Genomic DNA, 27,807 nt, shown 5'->3' on the forward strand with positions numbered 1-27,807 from the left:
TGTGTTTTGTTTTATTTGTTTTGAGGTTTACCTCCATTCTATGCTAGAAATCAAGCTACGTCTATACAAAATTCTCTAATTAAAATGATATCTACAGCTATTACAAAGCGGAAAGCTAAGTTTATTTGTTGGAGCTTATCTAAGAAACTGTTAGTACTAATTGAAAAAAAAAAACAAATATGTGGGACATATTTAAACAAATATTAGACATATGTACGAATAGCAAAATCAGCATGAATATACAAAAAATATTATAATGTTAAAAACGGCATTTTAATTATAATTTTATGAATTTGGTTATTTGGAAGGCCCATGCAAAACAAAAACTGTTACAATTCCCACGCACATACAAATATTTCATGCATCTCGAACTATTAGTGTTACACAATATGTCTGCCATGTGTACCACTAAAGTCACAAAATTTTCCGTAATATATAAACATATTCTTAACTAGTAGATATTTACGGAATTTAAAGGGTGAGAGTCAGTATTCATACACTAGACTAAGAGTAAAAATTTAAGTAATTTTTTTAGGTTGAACCGCACTAAAAAACTTCTCCACTCTATTGGAGTTGAAATAAAGAAATATTATTCAATTTGTAGGTACCTTAATTACCCATATCTGAATAAAATATTATTATATCCATAGGTTTTTTACAGAAGCCACAAGATCTCGTTAATGATCATTTAGACGTCCGATCTATTATTTGTTAACCCCAAAACCCAGTTTTGAATGAAAATGAAATGTTATGACAAAAGTTACGCGATAATTTGAAGGCACATCGGCCAACTGTCATTGCGTACAAAAAAAAACAACAAAACAGATAACCACAAACTACAAATGATTGGAATAATTTCGTTTTTAAATTTTCGTAGCTCCGGGCGGTGCCACTTGCGTTCAAGGCTGAGGTTTTAAAAAAAGAACACAAATGTTAAAATTCAAAATGGCGCACGTGATCCACGAATGCCGCCAAAACCCGTCTTGAACCGGCCTCAATTTTGTGGATATTTTGGTCGAGAGTAAAAAGCGAAACACTAAACTCTACAATATTTGATTTATTTAATTTTATTGTTTAAGGAAAAAGGGTTATCGATGTCCCAAACCAATACAAATCAAATGAATCTGCATACGACGTTTTGAGATAGGCTTTGTCTATGAGATAATTACGTTTCATAACTTAAATTTAGTTGAGAATTAGGAGAATATGTAAGACATTTTTATACTACGTTGCTAAGTGTCGTATCTGCTGAAAGTTTAAAAACTACATTTTGATACCAAATCATAGATGAAAATCACTATATCGTAATCATGAAAAAAGATGGAAAGTTGATTTATACTCTTTCCCTGACTAAATATAGATATTAATAATAAAATTATTTTTTAATTGCCCATTAAATATTAAATTAAAAATATACACATTTATCAACATTTGCAAAACGAATATTATGTTAGTTTAAATATTTTTTTATACTTCATTATAACAACAAAATATTATAAACTTTATATATATGTATATCTACACTATCGGACCCGACAGACGTTGTCCTGTCTTAACTCTGAATATTAATTTCGAATTGGTATAATTTACTAAAAAATATTTCAGATACAAAGTGTTTATTATTCTAATGCTTTATGACATGCAACATTCTTTGTTTGTTTCTCTGGTATATAAATAATTTTGTTCGTATTCCGACACGGGAACAGGCGACATATAACTGGCCATGTGAAAACAATATTCATTTTTCTTACATACTCTTTGACGATATTTGTAGCACGTAATCTGTCAATGTCTTGTCAAATACCATAAGGTTACATGAAAAAAGTTTGAATTATAAAAGCGATATGCACTGAAAAAAAAATATGTTTTTTATTGCTATCGAAACAATAGTCATGATTTCATAGTATGGTGGTTGAATATTCATACATTTTCTAATTTTCCGAATAATTTTCTTATTGTTTTCTTTCATAACCTTCAGAACCTTCTCCTGACAATAACAAACACAACAAAAAAATAATTAGCGAAATAGGTCCAGCCATTCACGCGTGATGCCATGACCAAGGGAAATAGGGATTTATTTTTATATATATATAGATTGCAAGAACATAATTAACATCGAGAATATAGTCATACTGTAAAAACAGGTAGTTATAAATGTATCAATATCGATACAAATACATAGATACCACTTATGCATGTTTCAAGGACATAATTGTTTGGTTTTAAGAAATGTATCTTTCACTTTTAATATAAGATTAGGACTAAAAAACAAATAAGACACAGCATTATCAGCCAACCAAAAATAAATTACTTCAAATCTTGTGTTACTAATAGTATATAATAATATGAAAAATCCACAATATTTTACCAAAATTAACCATAGATACCTAGCTAGTGTAGAAACCAAAGATCAAAGCGGGTGTCCTTTCTCTATGGTCAATACAAACCTAGTCCTCCTAAAAATATTTGCTTTAAAAATTACGTCCGATACAAATTGCAATAAAATAAAAGTAAGAGAATTATTCACTGATAATATATTTATTTCTTTAATGCGATATATACAAATCTAACCAATTAGAAATAATGTAGGTGTGTCACTTCTAACTCTGCCCCTAAAGTACATAATAAAAACACTACAAAAAGAAAACATGCCCAGACGCAGGCGAACGAAACCGAAAACGGCCGAATGTCAAAAGCGTAACCATGACCTTACTCTTGACTTACTTGTGATATGTATGTGTGCAATTCGGGACTGCATTTATTGTTTTATTTTCAAGGGCAGAGATTATATAGAGACAGAGGGGGCAATCGATGAAATTATCATTAGGGGAACAAATTACATAGGTAAGTTGAATAGTATAATTCATAAGTAATTCATAAATAATAGAAATCACAAATTAATTCGTGGCACGTAAGAAGCTCCAACATAAATCAATTTTATGTAGATATAATGTTGTCTCGTATAGGAATAAGATTTTATTTTACACTCGTGATGTTGAGATTTAGTTTATCAGACATCATAATGTGTGAAGATTAAAAACAGCAAGAAAACTCATAATAATGTATCGGATTGAATTAACTATTAATCTTTGCCGCGCAATTCGGTTACTTTTTATGGTAGCACACACGCGCAAGTAATTCTGGCTCGCGTGTGCGCACACGTAGGTTTGTGTGCGTTAGTTTCGTGCACTTTGGGCAATGCACTCAACACTGACCTTGGCTACGCAGCTGCATTCGTGGGGGGACAGCCCGCCAATTCGGTACTGGCGCGGGAAATTGGCGGTTTTTTTGACGTTTTCTTTTTTTATGCTGAGGGTAGAATGTACCTTCTATAGCTATAGAGTATCTACCAATATATTGAGTTTGTTGAACACAATAAAAGCTTAATTTGTTTTGTATTTTGTTCCTTGTGAAATCTTGTTTTTATATTAAGTTTGACGATTATATCAAGAATAGGTGTTTATATAGAGAGAAACCTCTACATAGCAAATATTGAATTCTATATTTGTTGCTGTTGTAAAAAAGATAGTCATGACAGTGAAAAAGTGAATCTAATTCATAATTATTAGTATGTCAAACTCTTTCAAATACAGTAATTTTTCATAGTGCCAATAACAATTTTCTACTCTTGTAACAATGACGTGACGAGGGAGGCACCGAAGTAAAAACTAATTCCAAACAAAAGAAAACAAGCTGTAATTTTTGTGTTCGTCCGTTTTCTTTTATAAAACATTTTTCGTTAAATAAAAAACAAAGAGATGTTTTCTTCGACTTAGAATTTCCAACCTCCTAATGGATGTGCTAATAATGGAAATTACGAGGGAGAGAAAAATATTTTTTTTTGTATCTAGCCAATTAGAAAACAATCTTGCCTTTTAATCTAATTAAATTTTCTTTTCTGTATTTTTTTAAATCGACGACTGTAAGACTATATCATAGATTATTCTAAAGATAATATAAAGATAAGATTCTAAAGATAAGAAAAAGGTGAGATTATAGAAATATGAAACGTAAAACAAGCTTACAAATTCAAAGTAGTTACATTTTTGGTAGGTACTTATGGACATTTAACAATTGGGTTCGAATGATATTATTTTTAATTATATCTATTTTAATATTTATATAGTTTAATGAGTAATAATTTTAAAATATAAGTACAAACACCTAGAAAAATTCAAGTAACATCAAAAGCATAGCCGGTCTTTTTATTTCACTGGTTGGTGGAAAATGTATGAGTTTCAGTTAATGCTTGAAATCTATACAACGTAGGCCATCTATGATCACTCCCGACATTTGTGGAATGCCAGTTTATACTTGCTGTATCCGGCGATGTAGAAAGAATAATTTTATATTGATCGTAGTTCCAAAGTAAATCACTAGATGTCATAAACAACACATTATGTTGGTTATTTGATCATAAGGTTAAAGTATCAAAATTATAAAACCTGAAAATATTTGAAATATCTATTTAGTTATCAAATAAGTTTTACTATATATTTGAAGTGATATGATGTAGTTATCCATCTATGTTTCGTTGTTGTCAACTTCTACAAGTCAATTGTCGGTGATATTGACATATTATATCAAATATTTATTAAAATGTTGCTGTTCTAATAAAATGGTAAGTAAGTGTTGGTATTTAGCTGACAAGATTATATTAAATAAGTTTTAATTCGTTATCTATAAATAAAATATTACAGTTTTGAGGTTTTGCCATTACTATTATTTGTACAACATTTGAATATAAAATTTTGTTAAGATATTAAAAAAATATATATTGTATCAGTTTCGGACATTGGAAGTTGTTGTACTTGTAATGGGAAATTTTTGTTTTAGTCTTGTCACCCTGACAACTATACCGTACGGATTCTACACGACGCACCACTATTTTCTCAATTCCTTAAAAGTTAATAAAACCCGTTGAAAATGCATTCATCAAAATGGTAGAGTCTTTGCAGATGTTTTTATTTCTTTTCAAATCAAAATACAGACGAAAATGTTCTTGGTTCTCGCCATTTCTGTGTTCAGTTTTGATCGTGTTATTGTTTTGTAATGGAGTTCTTACTAAGTGTAGTGATCACAATTGTGTGAAAGGTGTGTGTAAAAATGATACTTGCGTGTGTAATGAAGGGTGGCAGGGACCCGAGTGCCAACACTGCGGCGGTAAAATAAAGTAAGTTCTACTTTTACTCGAAATTTTCAACTAGTTCAGTGACCCTATTTGACATCCAGCATTGAGCATGTCACCTAAGTAATTGCAAAAACATCGATGTAGGATCATCCAATTATATACTTTGGCTTCGTTATTTCCTTCTGAGTGAATAAATGAAGGTCGTTTTAACTTTCTAGGTTACATGTTTAATGTGTAAGGGTTTTATAACATCAATTTGTGTTGATATTATTTCCTATTGGAAAATCTTTTATGTCTTATAATAATTCAAAGCTTTAAAATACATGTTGTGACTGATACATGTAGACTTTCTAAATGTATAATAGAATCATATAAGGCTATGCTCTTTAAATTGTCCCCCTTATCCCTATATACTTATATTACAAAAATCAGTTTTCTAGTGTCTAGTTTATTGCAATGAACCACAATTTTTTTGCATTCGTTAAGGTAAGAGAGATAAGTAACAGACGGAAATAACTTTTTAGTGTCCTTTTTTGTACTTATTCTGTATAAATATTAAAAGTAAGGTTTCCTAAATAGAATAAAAATCTTGCTGGTCAACAATATGTTTATAATTTTTCTTGTTGTAAGAAATCTAATAAGTTATACATATTGATGTTACATACAACTTCCTCTAAATATTGATTCTGATCAAATTTATATTTAGGAATTGAATTTCTAAACTTTTAATCTGTAAACCCTGTGTCTTACTTGAAAATGTTTAGTTATTCCAAAGTATAATATATTGAGCTTTCAATTTTTTTATGACTTAAGTATAAATTAAATCCAAAAAGGAATATTAGTTCATTATACACATTAATACACAAAAGTTTTGATTCATTATTTTAATGTATTCTTATTTTTTGATATTTAAAAAAGTTAAGCTGTAATATAATTATTATAAGCAGATATTACTACCACTATAAAATTTGTACATAGATTTATGATATGTTTGCAGTAGATCAGATTATGTATGTATATCATAGGTCACATTGATTGGCTTTACAATAAATATACAATGTCTGTATCGTTTCAATAGACATGACATACTTAGTTAACTTATGTATGACTTCATAAAGGGAATTATTATGACAAGGCTCATAAATGAGTCTGATATTTTAAAACTTTCAGCTAGATATAGAAACAGATCATTTATTAGAGGATGACCTTTAAAAATTTTACAATATTCACACAATTAGCATTTATTGCCATCCAATTGTCACTTATATTCAAAAATTCATTTATATACTAGTTATGAGCATGGTAACAATTAATTATCAACAGAATCTGTTTCAGTTACAATTATATTGTTGGTATCATTGCTTTTACATGGTCATGGGTACAGGATATGCAAATCCGTTACCTTTGATAACCTTGTATGTTAAAATTATAACAATGTAAGTCTCAAACATGTTTTTATAAAAGCTTGATATTTAAGTGATGGGTTAATAATATGTATTATGATGTATGTGCATTCCTGTAACTGCCCATGGAATTTTCATTTTACCAATGTTTCTCTTGTACTCTTACATTTCATATCTTTGCAATATTCTCATATAACTTAAATTTCGTCAACTAAAAAGTATAATAGTATTTAATATGTTATTATAATAATATATACATAAGTTTAAACTCTTAAAAAGATTTTTGGTCAAGATGCGGCCTCTCACACATAGTTGTAGACATATTTATTATTTGATACAATTTTGATAAAACATCCTAAATTTTTTTAACTTAAAAAATTGTTTGATGTTTCAGATTAACAGAACTATCAGGCATCATAACAGATGGTGCAGGTAATTACAGTGTAAGCACACAATGCTCATGGCTTATATCACCTCCGGTTGTGCCTTCGCCTCCCCCAATAAGGATACGGTTGGAATCATTTGCAACTGAATGTGGTTGGGACCACATGTATGTGTATGATGGTGATAGTGTAAGGGCTGAGAAATTATTGGCTGTGTTTAGGTAATAGACGTTTCTATATTTTTAATTATAAAGTACAGATCGCCAACTAGTTTTTTTAAAGATTATATGAAATCAAATCATCACATAAATCTAAAACAGCAGTTTTTTGCTTTCTATGTTAAAGATTCCTATTAATAACAACTAATTTATTACAGTGGTGTACTTGAAGAAGGCGAGTCTGGTTGGACAAGGCAAGTTATAGCACGCTCTGGCAGTGCACTTATACATTTCTTCTCTGATGATGCGTACGCGATGGAGGGATTCAACGTTACGTACGCAACGTATTCGTGCCCGTCGAATGATCATAGGACGAACTGTTCTAGTATGTACAGTGATAAATACTCTTTTTCTTAATATTCTTGTATTGTAAAGTATACTAAACTATAAAAAAATTTAAAGACAAATTATGTTTGTCTACCTTAGGCCCATAATCTAGCATGTTAAACTTAAATCTAGTTACTAATGTCAAAAAGTAATTTTTATTTATGAAGTTTGACATAATTGATAGTGCTCAATATGAGATTGTTTTGTTAAAGACAACTTAGAATTTGGACCAGTTTTTTTGTAGTGTCACATATAACTTGTATCAAAGTATGTATTTTTCCATCATTAAAATTAATTTATCGGACAAACATTTTAAGTTCACGTGTGTACTAAACTTTAGTATTCCTTTACATTAAATCGATACACATTAACAGAAAGTACTAATACTTTGATAAATTTTAGTCTAAAATTAAAAAAAAACTATCTCAAAACCATGCTTTATTTTTACCCTCCAGATCATGGCGAATGTGAAGAAGGCACATGTAGATGCGAGGCTGACTGGATAGGGGTAGCCTGCGATCATCCTCTTTGTCCTGACAACTGTAATGCTGAATATGGTTCAGGGCAATGCACTCCACATGGCTGCGAATGTACTCCTTCAAGAACTGGGTCAGATTGCAGTAAGGATAGTTCTCAGGGTTCTTGGGGTTGGGAGTGGAAGGAGGAGGGAGAAGGAGGAGACAGACCAGGAAATACCCCACCAGCAGCAGCAGGACATTCACTGTTAGTGTATGGAGATGACTTGTTAAGGATCGGTGGGGAGACTTTCTCGCAGGCGGAGTTTGTGTTCAGGTGAGTAATTAATTAAGTGTATAATGTTTATGCAAAAATAGTTCTCAGTATGGCAAACGTATATTCATTTATTAGTGATCACAATTTATTCTTGAGCATTAATTATCCTAAAGAAATAAAAAAAATTAATAATTCACAGGAATCCAAAGTAAGGATTTTCTGCGTATTAGACTACGTTTAGACTATGTTTAGATTTTAAAAGATTACTTTAACTATAAAATGCCTGTGTCATATTAAAATATTTATGGTTTTATTGAAAAAAATTAAGATTGATCTTAGGAGTTTATTTGAACATTTGATATGGTTATACTTTTATGCTTCAGATATAATACAGCGAAACGTGGATGGACTACAATGGAGGCTCGCGGGGAAATACTGGCCCCAAGATTCGCACACTCCTCCATAATCTATGGCAACGAGATTATTGTCTATGGAGGTGTTGTGGCGTCAGACGAGCCTGATAGGGGGTAAGATACAATAGTTCGACAAATTTATTTTAGTTTTGAGTACAATTATAAGATATTATTACTTAGCAGTTTTGATTCAATTAAGTTGCAAAAATCACTTCCAACAAAAGCTTCTTATACAACTGCAATAGTTTTTATTAATTGCCTAATTTTAATAAATAAAAGCATGTTAATTAAAACATTTATACTCTAGCTCGTAATTGTTTGTCAGGTATCTGTTATACGCGATACATTTTCTAACATTAAGGAAGTTTTGGAATGAACAACCTTTATTCCATATTCTGATTTAATAATTTATATTTCCAGTGGTGGTCTAGCAGGCGTAGAAGGCCGTGGTGGGGAAGTGACCAACGAAGTATGGCGGGGTATGATAGAAGCGGAATCCGTTCAATGGCGGAATGTCACACCCACAGCTTGCTCGCCGCATTACAGACCGCCGCTGGGACATTGTGGTATGTTTCGAAGGACTAAAAAACTATTAAGTATTTGGTTACACCAACTGGCTTTGTTCGTTGTAAAATAATCTTAAAATTACGTAAATTTAGGCTCGTATTAATTATTTTACGTAAATACAGTTTTAAATGCCGTCAATTTTTTTTTCTCTGTATAATTGTGTCTATACAAATTAGAATATGATTAGTGTTTAGCATAATTTACGTCACTGTGATCAGCTTAACAGGATTTCTTTCTACAATTATTTATGAATACAACCATTATTTTCACAAAGTTTTAAATGACTTGAATATTGCTTTACTTTTATATTACATTTAAAAACATGTTTTTCAGGTGGTCTCCATTTATCGGGTCACACAGCGGTTTTAGTACATTTGGGTAAAACCAAGAAACCAGTGATGTTGGTATTCTTTGGACATTCTCCGCACTACGGTTACATGCATTTGGTTCAGGTGAGACAATCCATTCATAATATTGGAAAAAAATCATTTCAAATAGGCATAATAATAATTTACTTTTTTCAAACGATAAATTCGCTGTTTAGTTATTAAGGAGATATCTTTTATAATTAAAAATTTCTCTCAAATGTATCCGACAGTTTTTGTCGCGTCGTTGCCAGCTCCTCGAACCTGTTCAGATCGATATTTTTAGCTTTCCATTAGATTTTTTTTGTTAAATATAATTGAGTATATAATAAATGTTGTCTTTGCAGAATGAAGGCATCTCCAGGATTTTTTTTTTTTTGTTTTACAGGAGTACTACATAGACGAAGGTATATGGTCAGTCGCGGTCACCCGTGGGTGGCCAGCTCGTGCTGGTTTCGGTCACACGGCCGCGTACGACGATTTATCACGTAGAGTGTACGTGCACGCGGGATTAGTATCGGAGTCAGAAGCTACTCAGGTTAGGATTAAATGTTTCAATACCCGATGGTCACGGGTTCAAATGTCGTCTCTGAATTCGATTATTGGTAAAACAATTATTAAATAAATAGTATCTGTTCCGTCTAAAAAAGATAACAAATAAATCTGGTATGTATTTGTCCCTTGCCCTTGGGACGTAATGGATTATAAGACTGCATGTGGCGTGAATAAGTTTTGTTAAGTAAACTAATATGAAATAACATAACAATATAGTTAAATAAAAATAAATCAATGGCGCTACAACTTTTTGTAAGTCTTGGCCTCAGATTTATGTATCTGTTTCATGATCATTTGTTAATCTAATAGGCAAGTAGGTGATCAGCCTTCTGTGCCTGACACATGTCGTCTACTTTTTGAGTCTAAGGGAAGACGGTTTCCTCGTGATGTTTTCCTTCACCGTTCGACCGAATGTTAAATGCGCACATAGAAAGAAAATCCATTGGTGCACAGCCGGGGATTGAACCTACGACCTCAGGGATGAGAGTCGATGAGTCGTGAGAGTCGACTAACAATATAGTTAAAAACTTAACAATAACTTGTTTAGATTTAGTTGTAGTACATTTTACGTACGTATACGCGGTATAGGTTACGTATACGCGTATACAATTTTACCTATTTAAATTCGTTTATGTAATTCCAGGCTCCGTCAGCGGCGCTGTACGAATACGAAATTGAGACGCGCATATGGAGGCCGCTACCTTCAGCTCCCACGCCCCGATATTTACATTCAGCGGTATTTGTGGCACCAGGTTAATTTATATTTAAATTATCATATATGTCGCAGTAAAGTAGTTAAATCGGAGAGTTAATTGAATCTCTAGACAGTTAATAAAATTATTAGTCGATATTCAATTCATTTTGTTTTAAATAAAGCAGCGTCGAAAACGTTTTACTATCTGTCTGACCGAAAGCCAGCGTGTTGATTAACTATTTCATTTATTATTATTATTTCGGTGTGATCGTGAAGAACTGAGAGCTTGGAAATTCCGTGATTTGCTTTATTGTAAATGGTTAGGTTTGGTTAGTCTTGTTGCCAAGGAACGTTTAGGAAACTCGTTAAACCTTTCGTTCACTCACTTGTCTGACGGAACTTTAGCGACTTGAATATCGATTTTTAATTAACTGTCTAGAGATTCAATTAACTGATTTAAGTACTTTACTGCGACATATATACACACATTATATTGTGCAATATATAATGTCTATCTGACAACATTATAACTTTTAACTGTGTTTCATGTTTTCGTCTAATATGTATTTAAAAATCAAAAACTTATTTAACCTATTATTAAAATATAATTTTCTTAAATTAACTATTATACCTAATTATAATTGAATCGTCATCTCTGACATCGTCTCTGAGGTCGTAGGTTCGATCCCCGGCTGTGCACCAATGGATTTTCTTTCTATGTGCGCATTTAACATTAGCTCGAACGGTGAAGGAAAACATCGTGAGGAAACCGGCTTGCCTTAGACTCAAAAAGTAGACGACATGTGTCAGGCACAGAAGGCTGATCACCTACTTGCTTATTCAATATACAAATGATCATGAAACAGATACAGAAATCTGAGGTTCAGACCTGAAACGGTAGTGCCACTCATTTATTAAATTTTTAACTATTATAACTAACTGTAGACATACTAACTGTACTTCATAAAAGGTACTAAGTACTATATTTTAGAATTATTTATCTATTTAAATATGTATCTCTATATCTATTACTTTCAGGAGTAATGTTAGTGTACGGCGGTAATTCACACAACGACAGCGCAGTCGCATCTGTATCAAATCCGGCGACTGCTAAGTGTTTCTCTGGGGCTGCTCTTTTATATGATGTTAGGTAAGGCAGAATTTTATTTATTTATAATTTAGGTTGTGGATACAGACTTTATTTAAATGATAGAGATAGTTAATAATAATGGCTATGTGTGTCTAATTAATTTTTGTACCAAGAACTTGCTAAATGGAATAAGAATTATTTATTAGTGACTATTGAATCTACACGTACGTATAAAAACATTATATTTAATGATTTTGTGATAGTGATAATGGTCCAAATTAAAACCCCAAGACAAACAATCCGCGAAAAAAGAGGACACCGTGAGTAATTTCTGCAAAAACCCGTCATCTTTTAGTCGATACCAACTCCGGGGAAATAAATACAGATAACACAACTTTCTCTAACACCTTTTGTCTTCAGTCACCGTGACCACGCACGCTGTAAAGCACGCGAAATGTCGCAAAAATTTAAAATTATGTAAATAATTAAAGTTTATAATAATACAAATAGCTTTAATCCGTTTAAACAATTGTTTTCTTTAAATGTGAAAAGCTATGTTAACCAAAGACAATATGATTTGGGATAATTTAATGAAGACAAGTTATTTTACTCTAAAGCCTTTTAAAGTCATGTTTACGAGTCACGTGAGTTTTTTATGATTTTATTGGCCTGATAACGAGACCTTTGAGCCATTTTTTTGGACACTATTTTTTTAACACATTTTTTTTTATAAATAAATGTTATTAAATACACTTTTTAAATAATAATACATTCAATCCGTTTAAAAAGTGTTTTCTTAATGTGTAAAAGCTATGTTAACAAAAGACAATACTGTTACGAGCTAGGGGATCGGATAGAAAATGCCGTAGATTTCTTTAAGGGTTTATTTCTTGGTAAATCAATGAGGAATTTATGGGCACAAATTAATTGCAGAAATGCACTTATAGCACACAAAAACAATCACTTATTACTTCACTTATGCACTCTTCACACAGCACTTTATCACTTACAGTATTCACTTTATTCGCACTTTATCGCTTCGGTGTTTCTCTCTGGTTATCGCATTGAAAACTAAAGGTGACTAGTCGCGTTCCGGCTCGCTTATATATCCCTGGTAATAATTCTAAACAATATTCGAGAACTTTCTAGGCGGGCTTGCTACTGAGTAGCGGTTGCACAATTCTAGAACGTCCGCACTCTTTGTCTCTTTCGCACGTTGCTCCGTCCTTGTCGTACGGCGTTCTAGAGTGCTCAGTCTAGTTTCGAGAAAGTTCTGATTTTCTCTCTCTCTCTCGTATCATTTCGTCCTTGTCTCACACCTAGAAAGTTTGGTCTAGAATATTCCTTCATCAAAGGGGTATACCTAGGCCTGAAAACGCCTGAAAACGGGTCTCCTGAAAACGGGTCTCCTGAAAACTGCACCACTCTACTACACATGTTCTGAAACCGACTGCAAAAAGGTTTCAGCTTCCTGAAAACTAGGGTAACATTATGGAAATTACAATTTTCTAATATGTGATTAACCCTCTCCTGAAACGGTCAGAAATCATATTACAGCCTGCTGAAAAGTTTTCTAACTAGTGGAAAAATCTAGAAACATTGCAGTCGACCCGTCTTCGTAACAATACTATATAAATAAATGTGTTACACATAAACCAAAGATAAATCAATGACATTGAGAATTTACATTATCTATAATTAGATATTTTTTCTATACCTTACAGATGTCAGCAATGGCTGCCTGCACCCATCGGCCCTCTATCTGCCAGAATAGGTAGTGCAGCATCAGTCTTACCCTTACAGGATCGTCGAACAGCCATCATATACGCCGGGTAATCATTTCATTTAATATAGCTCTATTAAGTTTTATTCAAACCTTTCTAATCATGATCATGGAACAAGCCTCATCATTATATACATATTTTCAATTAGATATACAGTGTAAACTCCATGTAACGTCTCTCGATTTAACGACGATGCGTCGAAAACAAATGCCTTTGGTTGGTTTAACTAGGATTCCATACAATAATATACTCTACATAGCATTACACACACACTCAATAACAACAACAATTGAGTAATAAAGTACTTTTTAAGTTGCTAAAATTAGTAAAAACTGCGCAGCTGTGTGTGTTCTTTTGTCGCTTTATTATAGTAACCCGGCTGTTGGCATCATGCATACGAACTTTCTAAAAAAATAGTTATTTTGTTGACAAATTAGGATTGCTTTCACGTGAAGACTGTTATTAACCATGACTAATAAGTAGGAGTCATGGATTATGTATACGTTTTTATTGCTTTCCATTTAACGACAAGTCTCAATAACGCCATAAATTGCACAAACCCCTTCAGTATCGTTATATAGAGTTTACACCGTGTTTTGAGATGAATAAAATTATAGGAAACAGCCATATTGCGTCTAAAATTTCCGTTTAATATGTTTGAGAAAATAAATTAAATATTTAGGTTTGACGGCCGTCTTCGTTCAGATGCCCTAAAATTTACTGTTGGTGATAAGTGTTCGTCGCGCTCGGACGAAGCCGCGTGCCTCAATACAGCGCAGTATGGACTTGCCTGTGTGTGGAAGCAGGATAGCTGTACTGCGGTAATTTGTTTATCTATTAGTGTAAAAGAGATAGAGGTTATTGGTAAACAAATAGTTAAATGTAACAGTGGAAGAAAATTTTGATATATGTACAATAAATTAATTATGTAGAAAGTATTTTTTCAGACGAAAAACCACCTTGAGAGATCCTTCCAGAAGTTCCGATGTGTTAACACATTATTTAGTACTAATAATATATTTTTTTTAGATTGAAGAAATTGGTTGGAAGGACTCGTTCGATAGTTCCGTGAAAGCCTGCGTGGCACCACCGGTTTTTGGTAAGTATTTAATACATATAAAAAAATCGTGTTTTAATTATTACTGTAACGTTTTTTATTTGAAATTGTAATAGGTTGCAAATATAATAATAACTATATTTAAAAAAACGTGATGTACATTTTATATATGAAAAAAGAAAACATCGTAGCCATGGCAAGAACATGCCTTTGTTACGGAAGATTATAAATAACCTTATTAACGTAAACTAAAGCAATGGAGACCAAAACACGGCGTTGCCATGGTTACCATTCCTAATCGTAACCATGGTTACATTACGGTACTAATCTTAATAAGTTATACAGGGTGTCCCATAAGTCGACGTCAAGTCGAAATTTTCTCATAGGTAATGCCACACCAGTTATCAGAAAAATTAAAAAAAAAATTAAGTCATGGATTTTTGAAGTGATGGAAATTTTCCTTTTATTCCAGAAAATGTACACCATGTTACAGTTTTTTCATTCCTGTTGTTACAAATATTTACTTTTTGCCAATTTTTTTTCTCTTACGTCATCCCGAATAGTGCTTTATGTAACCTATGATCCTAAACCCTGTGCCGATCACTCCAACTTGTAGGAAAATGTCATTTTATACCGTACCAAGTTTTCAAAATTAATTTTCGCACTACTTCAACTGATCTTCCTGAAAAAAAAATGTACTACTCCAGTTTGGCAAGTAGCTTTAAAAGTTAGCGCATTTAATAGGAATGAAAAAACTGTCACATGGTGTGCATTTTCTAGAATAACAAAAAAATATCCATAACTTCAAAAATACATGACTTATTTTTTTTTTAATTTTTCTGATAACGGGTGTGGCATTACCTATGAGAAAATTTCGACTTGACGTCGACTTTTGGGACACCTGTATATAATATGGCAGTAAGTTTAATTTAAATCTAAGGCGTAGCTATTTAATGTAGAATATGAACAATATATCATAATTTATTTCATAGATGACCGTCGATGCGCAAGCGCAGAATATTGTGAGTCGTGCGCAGCCGCTAATTGCGCATGGTGCGGTGCGTGTATGGCTTCCTCGCATCACTGTGTTAGACATTCGCATCAGGTAGTATTTTTATCCAACAAATACGAACAATTGTTGTCGTGAGAGGTTGTACGTGCAAAGAGAATAAAAAAATATGTAAAAGAGGACGAAATATCAAGGCCCGTATTCTAGAACGTCGGTCAAATATCAATCTAGTTTCAAAAACTTATTCGCCATTCTTTCAGTATGAAGTTTGACAGAACTCAAGACGAGACTCACTTGATATACGAATTATCGATCTAAGATTATATTTACTGAATATCTTTAATGAAAAAAGTGTGTCTGATCTCGCTAGTATACAGAAGAACATAGTTACATAGAACAAAAAAAATATACGGCATATTTGCACTGTTTTTTTTTTGTATGAATAGCTTGAAGCAACCTCACTTGCATTCTCTGATGAGAATCCAATAAAGTAAATAAAATTCTTTAAGAAAGAGAATATTCTAAAAATAATAAGAAATTCTTAAAAAGACAAAACTTTTTTTTACGTATATAACTTCTTTTTAAGTTCTTAGTTGAATTGTTACTTGCAATGATTGATTTGTCTCAAAAACATCAATATCTCCTATTTTCAGATTGCAGTGAGTGTAGAAGAATGCGGGTCAGGCGGCTCTGGCGGTGAGATGTGTGCACGGTACCACTCCTGCGCAGCCTGTCACGCCCATCTCCACAGACATCCCCATGTTAGTATACAATTGTTTTTATATTCATTTTTCAATGGTATAGTTTTTCATGAGACCATTGCACAAAAAAAAAAATTGTACTCGAAGCGAGCCCAGGTAAAGTGGGCAGAAGGCTCACTGGATGTTAAGTGATACCACCGCCCATTCACACTCATATAGCCAGAGGGCATGCAAGTGCGTTTCCGGCCTTTTAAGAATTGTTAAGCTCTTCTCTTGAAGGACCCTATGTCGAATTGGTGCGGAAATACTTCTGTGGGGAGCTGGTTCCACATAGTGCCCGGCACAATCTGCCATAAGTCAATTGTGGAACGTCCTGGTGATACGGATGTTATTGCTGCTCGCGCTGAGAATGGCAGACTCCGCCCACCACGCCTTTGTCGGTAAAGTGACTGACGCGGTAGAAAGGAGGAGGAATGTTTTCGTTCGCCACAATGCCCTACCGATTTGAAGAAATATAAAGTCTAAATAAATTTTAAACGATATTCGTTGATGAAAACTAACAACTGGTCGATCATATAATTTTATGGTATTTATTGCATATCATGATTTAACCAAAAAATCCATAAACTTATAAGTGTTTCACACTTCGTCAGTACAATTCGTGTAATTATATAATAAGGCAACTATTTATCGGTTTCGTGCGATCTCTTGCTTTGGGTTTTACTGTGTTAAAAAGTAATTACAGTGTAACACATCTGAAGTTCCAGGGTTCAGAGGAGTTAAGTCAACGTGCTTGTTACTGGGACTATGATTCAGTTAAATGTCGTCCGGCTAATACTACTACGGATATAAGGTAATAAGTATTTCTTTTTTATTAAGTGATTTTTAAATACATTTGCCTCAATAAATGTTTTTGTAACATATATGTCGCAGCCAATTAGATCAATAAGCCTTTCAATTAACAGTCTAGCCTCTTAACTAAACAGCGCCGTTTGACTAGCGGCCTGAAAAACATCTTGGATCGATGACGTTCCATTATTTGCCTAGCCTGTTGACTGTTTATTTTACTTTCTACTAGTCTCGAACTCGAAACGAAACTTCAAACAAAAATATGGCGTCGGCAAACCACAACAAACTGTTTTCAAAGTTTAATGAAGAACAATAAGTACAATCGAAGAGTGTAGTGAAAAAAATGTGAATTTAACTGAAACTGACTCAGCAATTTAATATTTTTTAAATATTTTGTTATGTTCCATGTTATTATGTATATTTTATTTATTTCTGTGACATGGTCACGCATTAGTCAGGGCATTAGCCAGCCAGTTCATTTAATGTTGTAACAACGCTACGGCTGAATATCTTTCAGGCCGCTAGTTAAATTGCGCTGTTTAGTTAAAAGGCCAGGCTGTTAATTGTACGGCTAATTAATCTAGTTGGCTGCGACATATTTATAATATTTATATTGTTCAGAATCACTATTATCATATTTGAATTGCCATTTGCCATACGAGACATAGTTTGACAGCGACTGATAGATGGGTCTGACTCGCCTTAGTCGAGTCGCTACGTCCTGACGTTATTTTATTTTATTTTTATTTAATGTAATTTCAGAAGCGTGGCCGCAACTAGTGGATGTAACGCAGCGTGCGCGACGTTAACAACGTGCGCAAATTGCACGGCCGAAGAGTGTATTTGGTGTGCTTCTACGGGACGGTGTGTTGATAAGGTAAGGTAAAATATGTACGGATTGGAACTAACGGTAATATAAATACAGGTTTCTAGTTACGAATTGAAGTTTATACTTAAAGAAAGTCAAAGACAATTTTAATCGATTCTTTGAGGTTTAGCACCGTTTTATGGTTCATCGTGAAAACTGATAGTTAAATAAACTATCTGATGTGAAACATCTACTGATAGTAAAATAATATTTTACAGTTTATCGCTCGCAATTTAGATCAATTTTTTTTGTTTGTTAGCAACGTTGTTAAGTATAAGTATTTTCCTGATTACGTACACCCTGTACGTACAATCAAACAAACGATTTTATTTTAAGCCCATTAACAAACCTTTTTTAATAAATAAAAAAAAAATCGTTCTCGAGTGTCGTTTACCTGACGCCAATGTACCATAATGTTTTGAGTTTTTAAATAGAAGTAAAAAAAATGTTTCATTAAAATAGAAATTCACAAAAAATACAAAATAATTACGATTCTTGTCTTGATGAACAGAATGCATATGGTGCCTCATTTCCCCTCGGTGGATGCCGTGCCTGGTCAACTAACGGATGTACTTCCAACCACGTAACCGGATGTGCTGCTCACGTATCCTGTGCATCATGCAGAGCGGAACCAGCGTGTGGCTGGTGTGATGATGGAGCTGGAGGGGGAAGGGGTATATGTCTTCCGGGAGGGGAGAGACGACCACATCATCCACATGTTTGTCCGCATCGACGGTGAGAATTATTTTTAGTTATATATTTTTCTCTTATTAAAAGATACGATCAATACCTGTTACCTGTTATGCGTTATGTACTTGTTGTATTTACAAAAATGTATAAACGATTTTAAAACCAATGGTGACTTACCAGTATAATACTCTAAACAGGACTAATCTAAGCATACGATCCACCAGTCTCCAGAAGATAACCACTCCTTATACGGAAATTCTAAATAATAAATAAAATAAATAATCCCAAACGAAATTTGAGAATTATCACTCAATAAATTAATAGAAATAAAACCCTCGTTAAACGTAAATTAATCAATAAAGCTTTTTATAAATTGACCTTGACTATCATTTAAATGGTTCTAATCCATGGGATTGATTTGCTCCAGTTCAAACAATTTGTATGATTCAATACTTGGCGATTAAAAAGAGTGATCGTTTTTTGACCGCTCTACGCCCTTGACTTGCGCACTGGTAGTAAATGTATATTTAGAAGCATTTTACATCTTTTCAAATATATAAATTAAGTTATTTTGCATTTGAGTTAAATTTAAAGTAGTTTTTCTGTCAACTATTATATTCCACTGATAAGGTGAATACGATGAATAAAGAAATACTTCTGATTACAGTTTTATTTATATAAAATCTTTATACCACTGTCTATAATGCAATAGTTGAATGTACAATATTCTTCCTTGTCCATTCAATTTGTATGGAAAGCCAACTTAGGATTAATTTGTAGGATGACTCGTTGATAAACTCACTAAAGCTATGTTGGAACAGATACTTGTTCATAAAACCTCTTCCTTCGTACTTTTTAAGTAGCATTAAAGCGAAGTTCCATGGAAAATGAAGCGACAACTGAGAGGTGCTAAAATTCTTAGGTGTTCATTAAAAATACAGCATTTCAACCAATCTTCTACTTAAGATATTTATGTTTTTGACAGATGGCACTTCACTCGCTGCCCCGCATGTCAGTGTAACGGCCATGCGATTTGTGACAGTCAGAATCGATGTATCCAGCCGTGTGCAGCGCGAGCTGTGGGAGATCATTGCGATGTCTGTGCGCCTGCGCATTGGGGATCGCCACTTAACGGGGGAGTTTGTCAACGTAAGTATATGTAGAGTAGAAAAAAATATTTAATTTATGGGTTTGAGAAACATATATCTTACACTCCAAATTTGCACTAGACAATGACAATTTTGCTGGTTTGTTAGTATTTTTTTGGTCATAGGTGACTTTAGTGCCTAGTGAGAACTTTGAAAGGACAAAATCATTTGAATTAGTGTCAGTGCACGTTATTCTTAAGTGCTAAACAATGGTAAGTGGTTTTTTTTTTACACGAGAGTATCTTCCCCTTAATAGAGATTGCAATTAGTGTTCGTTATTGGACACTTTGTTATCTTAAATATTATTTTTATTATATGAGCTTAGTTTTAAATTTCTTATTAGTCTTTAATTAGGCTAGATCGTAATGTTAAATTGTGTCTTTGGGCGGGGACAATACATAAATGTTTTCGTAATTATATTTAAATAAGTAAATCATGAATTAGATACATATGGTTTTGGGTAATGTTCTAACATTGGCTGAATGATGCCCTCGAACTGAACGCTAACCTGTCATCCACCCTTACTTCAAAGGAATTTATAAATATCTTTATATTTCAGCCTGTGAATGTAACGCGCAAGCCGTCTCGTGCGCAGCGGATACTGGTCGATGCTATTGCAGTACCAAGGGATTGGCCGGAGATCGTTGCGATAAGTGTGATAATACTAACCATTATCACGCAGATTTGTATAACAAGGGGTGTTATTGTGAGTTTAGATTTTGACTTCTTTTTGTTTTTAAAGTTTAGTTATTTTCATATGGTAAGTGAATACATAAAGAGTGAATGATAATATATGTCAAATTGACAATGACAATTTTAAAAAAGCTGACAGAATTCTGACATTTTATTAGTGTTGCTACTAAAAAAGTTATCCACCGAAAAAGAGACAAATTTGACCCATTTGAGGGCAATAAAATGCTACGTACTTTTTGTTTTACCTACAAAAAGGTAAATCTAAATATTTACATACTCTGATCTTATAAAAAATTACAAATATTTAAATATCACGAACAATATATTCAATTAACTTTAATTACTTTATTTTATTTCTTAGCTGGCATCGCTGCCTACTAATTCCTGGTTTAGTAAACCTTTATAAAAAAATAAGATGTCTGCTTTACTTGCTTTAATTGTAAATAAACTGTATCTATAGACTCAGATGTTCAAACTCATACTGAAATTGAACAATATTCCCGGCCAAAAAGTTTTGTGTTCTCTGACATGTCAAAAAATGACAACTGTTAGAATTGTTCGTAATTTAACATCATAGTATGGTAATTATCTAATTTATTGTAGTATTATATCACAAAAGCAGAGTTTGAGTGATAAAAATGTGTTAAATTTAATAATTTCAGACGATCTAGCCGTGGACTACCAATTCACCTTCAACTTATCGAAGAAAGAGGACCGTCACCTATCAGCGATCAACTTTCGGAATGCGCCCGTTAAACCTGATGTAGACGCGGATTTCAGTATAACGTGCTCGGCCCACGCTCGTATGAACCTCACTGTGCGTACGCGTACGGATCCGGCAGAGAGAACGCTCTTCAGCGATGTTAATTGCACCAATTTTAGATATAAGTGAGTATTACAAAAGTAATGGGGACACGAAGCAAGTATTTCTCCATGTGTGTTTAATCGGTTTTTCTGTCAAGTAACACGAATCAATATTTGACCCAAGAAAGTATGTGACGTAATACGCATGCGCAATTTTAAATTTATTTAAAAAAGTTTTTCAGATTTTCATATTAACCAACTAATATTGTTACGAGCTAGGTTATGGGATAGAAAATGCCGTAGATTTCTTCAAGGGTTTATTTCTTGATAAATCAATGAGGAATTTAAGCACACATTATTGGCAGAAATGCACTTATTACACGCAAAAACAGTCACTAATTACTTAGTTATGCACACTTCACACAGTAGCATTCGAAACTAAATTAATTGGTCGCGTTTCGGCTCGCTTATATATCCCTGGGAATAATCTTAAACAATATTCGAGAACTCTCTAAGCGGGATTGCTACTGAGTAGCGATTGCACAATTCTAGAACGTCCGTACTCGTCTCTTTCGCACATTGCTCCGTCCTTGTCGTACGGCGTTCTAGAGCGCTCAGCTTCGAGAAGGTTCCGATTTTCCCTCTCACGTATCGTTTCGTCCTTGTCCTACACCCAGAAAATTCGGTCTAGAATATTCCTTCATCAAAGGGGTTTTATTAGGCCTGAAAACGCCTGAAAGTGGGCCTCCTAAAAACTGCACCACTCATGTTCGGAGACTGCCTGAACAAATGTTTCAGCTTCCTGAAAACTAGAGTTAACATTATGCAAATTAGAATTTCCTAATATGTGATTGACCCTGATTCCTGAAACGGTCAGAAATCATATTTCAGCCTGCTGAAAAGTTCTCTAAGTAGTGGAAAAATCTATAAACATTGCCGTCGTCTTCGTATCAATATATAATTAAACTTCGACAGTATAGTTGAATTTTTGCTTCGTGGTATTTTTTGTGCTTGACTAGATATGTTTATTCTTTTCCATTTCCTCACATAATATAATACTTTTTTTCTTCTATGGCCTTAAAAACTAGTACTAGATTTGCTGCTTGATAATTTTTTGTACAGCATTAGCGATTTTTAATACAGATGCTAAATTATACGCGCGCATTTATATATATATATATAAATGCGCTCGTAGCATCAACGTCTATTGGTTCACACCTAGGTACGATACCCACGACATCAGAGATGAGTCGCACGCTGAAGCCACTAGGCCAACACTGCTCATTCATTTGTTTAGTTTTAGAAAACAAAACACAAATAGTTCTAAAAATAATCAAAGTAAAGGCCCTTCCAATACAGGTTCGCGAAATCGGAACACGCATTCGGGGTCGAGGATAACGTTACGCTGACAACATTCTTCGTCTACGTATACGACTTCCGTCCTCCGCTATGGATACAGATCTCGTTCTCGCAGTATCCAAAACTAAATCTGCAGCAGTTTTTCATCACGTTTTCCTCGTGCTTCCTACTGCTGTTGCTAGTTGCTGCCGCTCTGTGGAAGATTAAGCAGGTATGCGGTTTTGAGAAGACGTGTTTTTATTATTTTTATTTAGAACTAGAGCTAAGAAATTCATTTTTTTGTTAGAAATCATTAAATTGATTATTTTGTATGTATTTTATCATAATAACTCCGATCGAAGTATTTATTTTAAACGACATTCATTTTTCTTACATACTCTTTGACGATATTTCCTTTTACCTGTCAATGTTATGGCCAACGCCATAAGGTTACATCAATAAAGTTTGAATTGAATGAAAAAAAATGCTAGTTAGGATTACTTAATATGGTGGTTAAGTATTCTTAAATTTTCTAATTTTCCGCTCAATTTTCTTATTGTTTTCTTTCATAAGAACCTTCTCCTGACAAGCACAACAAAAAAAGAATTAGCGAAATCGGTCCAGCCGATCACGCGTGATGCCGTGACCAAGGGAAATAGGGATTCATATATATATATATATGTCGCTGACGTCTTTCGTAATTTAATTATTAGGGGTTTTCTTCGAGTTCGAGAATCGAGTTGCTTGTTTGTGTTGCAATAAAAAAATTTTTTTACAGGAAATAGTGATCAGCTTGCCGGTTAAAAAAATTGTCCGCCACTAAACTCGGAATTAGGTTGAACAAATTCGCCAATCAATCGAATAAGTTTATTTTAAATTGGTTGAAAATTGTTAAGAGTTAAAAGAGTTGTGAATTTAAAATTTTATTTGTGTTTACAGAAATACGACTTATACAGAAGAAGGCAGCGTTTATTTGTAGAAATGGAACAAATGGCTTCGCGGCCTTTTAGTCAAGTTTGTGTCGAGCTTGAGAGGGGCGGGGGAGGTAAGATTCGTCAAGTATATTTTAAAACCATATGTATTTACATGAACAGAAACTATATATATTTTTTCGAAAAAACATTTATCAATTAAATTCTGTATATCTACGAGTATTTTAAGTAAGACGCTATTTTTAAATGTATCATCCTGATATGTAATATCCTCAACATTTTGCATCATCAACTATATAGCAAAAAAAGGCATAATTTTGCGTCGAGAGTGAAAAAAAAAAACAAACAGTCGACGCTCGATAATTTAAGTTTTTTTCCGGTCCCTTGATAAATACTCCATAAATTAATCTTAATTCGTGTCGTCGTGTCGTTAAAGCTATATGGCCGCCAATTGCCTTCCTTTTCATTCGATTATGCCAATTGTATCATATTTTTGCAACGAAGTGTTAATAAGTAAATAAATAATTCGTATTATACAGCTTAATGATATAAAGGTTATGTAAATATCTTAGGTGCAGGTGTTCCCGCCCCAGTAGCGTTAGAGCCCTGCAAGTGGGGCAGAGCGGCAGTACTATCTCTACTCGTAAGGCTACCTACGGGAGGCACGGGTAGGGCTCCGCCTCTAGGCGGTCTCGCAGTGGCCTCAGCCCTTGTCACTTTGGGACACCATCATCATGACCGAGCTGATAGGTATACCTAAATTTTTTTATTTTGTTTATATTTGTTTCTTTAATTTTCTGAGTACATTAATCATGATATTTTACTTTAAGGCATTATATTATATACAATATTATAAATATTATATTTTAATTATTGTCATAAATTAATTGAATAATATTTATATTGTTCCAGACCTCGGAATCACAACCAGTGTAAATAACAAATGTAAGTGTACATATTAGGGCTCGAACACGCTCCGGATAATACTCATATGTGTATAAACTGTGCCAGTCCAGTGTAAAGTTTATCTTTTCTGGTTAAGCCATTCTGAGTTAGTTTCCGTCATATTGGTGCCAATTGACACGGACTATTGCTATCTTGCTCATTATACATGACGTGTAGAGGACAGCTATAGTTTGTTTTGCTATAGAATGCTAAATACGTATTTAGTTGAGTGTAAAGCAGCTATATTTATTATTTTACAATATTTATTTAATCATGGTTAAGATTTATTGAAATTAAATATTCTAAGATTTATCATCTAATAGGAGAATCCGGGCTGAAGGACCACAATACGGATATTGGTCCTTCGATACGGATTCCCTGATACAATATTTTATTAAATCAAATACGAAATAGATACGGTTGCTTATATTGTCAAGTCTGAGATCCATCAATTTATTTAAGCAATAATTATATAAAATTTAATAAATTTATTGATACTTTATCATGAATTCAACAGCCTATGAAGTATTTTTAACTAGTATCATATTAATTATGTACAATAAAATTTTATTTTCTGATTGGTAGGATTTTTATATTTTACAGTAGTATGTTTGGATATAAAATGTATATTCGATAAGGATGTATATATCGCATCGACTATTATATTTTTATGACTGAAGTGTAAATCGTGTATAATACGGCTTAGTGAATGCATTTAAATTTAGCTCAAGTATTAGGATTTCCGTTGGCGAAATGTACCTTTAATGTTTCTATTTGAATCCTGTAAACCAAACACCTGTTTGAGTTATATAACTAAGGATTTCGATCCTTTTAAATAACATTTTGAACGTTTAAAACTGTATAAGAAAAAATCTGAAGTAGAATCTATGAAATAAAACCTTCAAAATATGTCTAATTAAATGAAATCTTTGAAAAATTGATGATCCCCTTATCACCACTTAGGGACCGTTCAAGTATTGCGTCACGCAATTTTTAGTGATTCTTGACCCCCCCCCCCTCCATGAAACGCGCCTTAACGTTTCCTGTATCCAATAGTAAAACGTTTCGTGACCAACCCCAGTGAATCTTTATATCTAAAACTTACTATTATGTGGTGTAAAGTACGGGAAAGTATATTATCAGTAACGCGTAATTCAAACAACGTAACGTTTTACAAGAGGCCCCTCCCCCCCCAAATTCGTTACGTAATACTTGAACGCTCCGTTAAATGTGATGTTACCTTTAAGCAAAAGTTATATATAATGTAACTCATTCTGTTAAGTGATCCCATGAATTATTGTTAAATTGATTCATAAATGCAAAAAAACTTTTTCATGCGATTTTCTAAATATCAGTTCAGTAAAACAGACAGTTCTGAATTCAACGTCCAAGGAAAAATTTACCCGTAAATACCTTAATAGTGAAATCTTACAGAAACCGTAATTTTTCTTCAAAAGTTATTAGGATATAAAATGGGACTAAATTGATATAAGAATAATAAAATTTTGCATTTATGTTCAAATTAAAACAGTTGAAATTGTTAGTGTCTGGATATTTAGGTTCGTACATTTGAGTGGCTTTTCTTATTCGGATATTTACCAACTTTTTGTTGTAGTCATAGATTATAGTTTAAGTATTCTATTCGTGTTTATTAATAAATTTAGCTTTACATTTTTATATTTTTCCCTACATTAGATACTGCCAGTGTACATCACATTGTTATTTAACGTTGATATATCTCGAAAACTAGTTATTGATACATTTTTAAGGATATTAAAATTTCTTAAAAATTATAAACATTTTACAGCGCCTCTGCCGACTGACAAAGAAAAATATATAAAGTATTAAAAAATGCGAAATGTCGACAATTTTACATTTCGATATTTTATGATGACAGGTCCCACCAATATTCCAGAACAAGTGGCATAGTACATGTTATGTAAAATAATTCAAAAATCACTTGTGATATGGAAACTAGTAACTAGTGCCTGAGTATACGGTATTCTTATCTGGAATGTACATACCTTTATTACTAAAGTAGGTCGAATAAGAATAAGAAAAAGCGAAAAACATACCAAGGTAAGGTAATAAACCACCAAAATTTCACTTCGTAGTTCTGCTATGCCTATGGTTATGGATATTTTAGGAAAGAATACCTTTATATACTTCCACATGTGTCAAAAAATCTAAAAACTTTTTTTAAATAACAATCACTTCAAAGAAATATGAATACTTTTTAAAAGCCTTATTGACCCCTAAAGAAGCAAGAGCTTGTCTTTGAAAAAGTAACTGAAACTATCTATGATCTCCTTTCTCTCCTCTAGTTTGCGAAATTTGAATAAATTTGTAAAATGACATGTTTTAATACAATTATTGTTTGGAAAAATTCAATAAAATAAAATTTTGTTTTTAGCCACAGCCCAATTATATCTGCCGGTCTGGTTAGTCTCTATACATAGTTGCCAAATTAATTTTGTGTTCAAATATATATATTTTTATATAAAATTATTGTATTTAGATGTATGAAAGTAGCTTGTTTTGATAATCGCTTCGAATTTTTATATAAATTGTCTTGTTATAAAAATTATGAATTTATATTTCACACCTTAAATAATACACCAATTTTGTATAGAAACTTAAGTTACAGTGTTAGTAGTCACTTTCATAATTTAGTCTTAACACTAGATGGCGTTGTAAACAAAGGTTTTGGTAGCAGCGAGCTAGTGGCGCTATCTTTTGATGGTTGTCTGTAAATGCGTACCCCACTCTTATGTAAAATACGTACCGTTTTCGAAATAGACGTGTAATTTTGTTGAAATTAAAATAAAATATAATGTATAGTTGTAAGCGTGTAACGTTGTAAATATCCTGATATAAATTATTGTATTTCATAATAAAATTTAACGAACATTTATTGTAGTTTCTACTGTCTACTCTTTGCTTTATATAGGAGAAATTATTCTTGTATATTCCTCGAGATTTGTCCTCCTTGTTAGTGTAATACATATTATCAGACTTCTGCGACAGATGGCAGGGAAATAAATTTGGAACATTGATAATGAATTTTGATAAAAATTCTCTTGACACTTGTCTTGTCAATATTTTAGTTTC

The 27,807-nt window shown here is 32.9% G+C and overlaps 1 protein-coding gene across 3 annotated transcripts; it reads left to right on the forward strand.

Annotated features, from left to right (window-relative positions):
* Nucleotides 1–4,859: 4,859 nt before the first annotated feature.
* Nucleotides 4,860–27,602, forward strand: LOC123707571 (attractin-like protein 1). 3 transcript variants are annotated; one of them, XM_045657726.1, is made up of 25 exons: nt 4,860–5,173; nt 6,929–7,138; nt 7,294–7,460; nt 7,918–8,254; nt 8,578–8,721; nt 9,028–9,173; nt 9,508–9,626; nt 9,928–10,077; nt 10,738–10,846; nt 11,827–11,938; nt 13,603–13,710; nt 14,345–14,483; nt 14,692–14,761; nt 15,712–15,824; nt 16,382–16,489; nt 17,191–17,282; nt 18,041–18,155; nt 18,658–18,881; nt 19,822–19,985; nt 20,544–20,690; nt 21,340–21,565; nt 22,826–23,051; nt 23,759–23,864; nt 24,324–24,501; nt 24,664–27,602. In XM_045657726.1, the coding sequence occupies exons 1-25, from the start codon at nt 4,941–4,943 to the stop codon at nt 24,689–24,691; spliced, it is 3,771 nt and encodes a 1,256-aa protein (XP_045513682.1). In that variant the 5' UTR covers nt 4,860–4,940; the 3' UTR covers nt 24,692–27,602. The 3 variants fall into 3 exon arrangements, with proteins under 3 accessions (XP_045513682.1, XP_045513697.1, XP_045513689.1); XM_045657741.1 differs by having other exon boundaries at nt 22,841–23,051; XM_045657733.1 differs by having other exon boundaries at nt 17,197–17,282.
* Nucleotides 27,603–27,807: the final 205 nt, after the last annotated feature.

This window comes from Pieris brassicae, chromosome 1, assembly GCF_905147105.1.
Source record: "Pieris brassicae chromosome 1, ilPieBrab1.1, whole genome shotgun sequence".
NCBI lineage: Eukaryota > Metazoa > Arthropoda > Insecta > Lepidoptera > Pieridae > Pieris > Pieris brassicae.

Excerpts from the sequence above, each read along its gene's own strand:
- LOC123707571 (XM_045657726.1), top strand. The coding sequence starts at position 4,941 with ATGGTAGAGTCTTTGCAGATGTTTTTATTTCTTTTCAAATCAAAATAC. Across the intron at positions 14,484-14,691 it reads AGCAGGATAGCTGTACTGCG|ATTGAAGAAATTGGTTGGAA; the intron begins GTAATTTGTTTA and ends TATTTTTTTTAG. Across the intron at positions 24,502-24,663 it reads CATCATGACCGAGCTGATAG|ACCTCGGAATCACAACCAGT; the intron begins GTATACCTAAAT and ends ATATTGTTCCAG.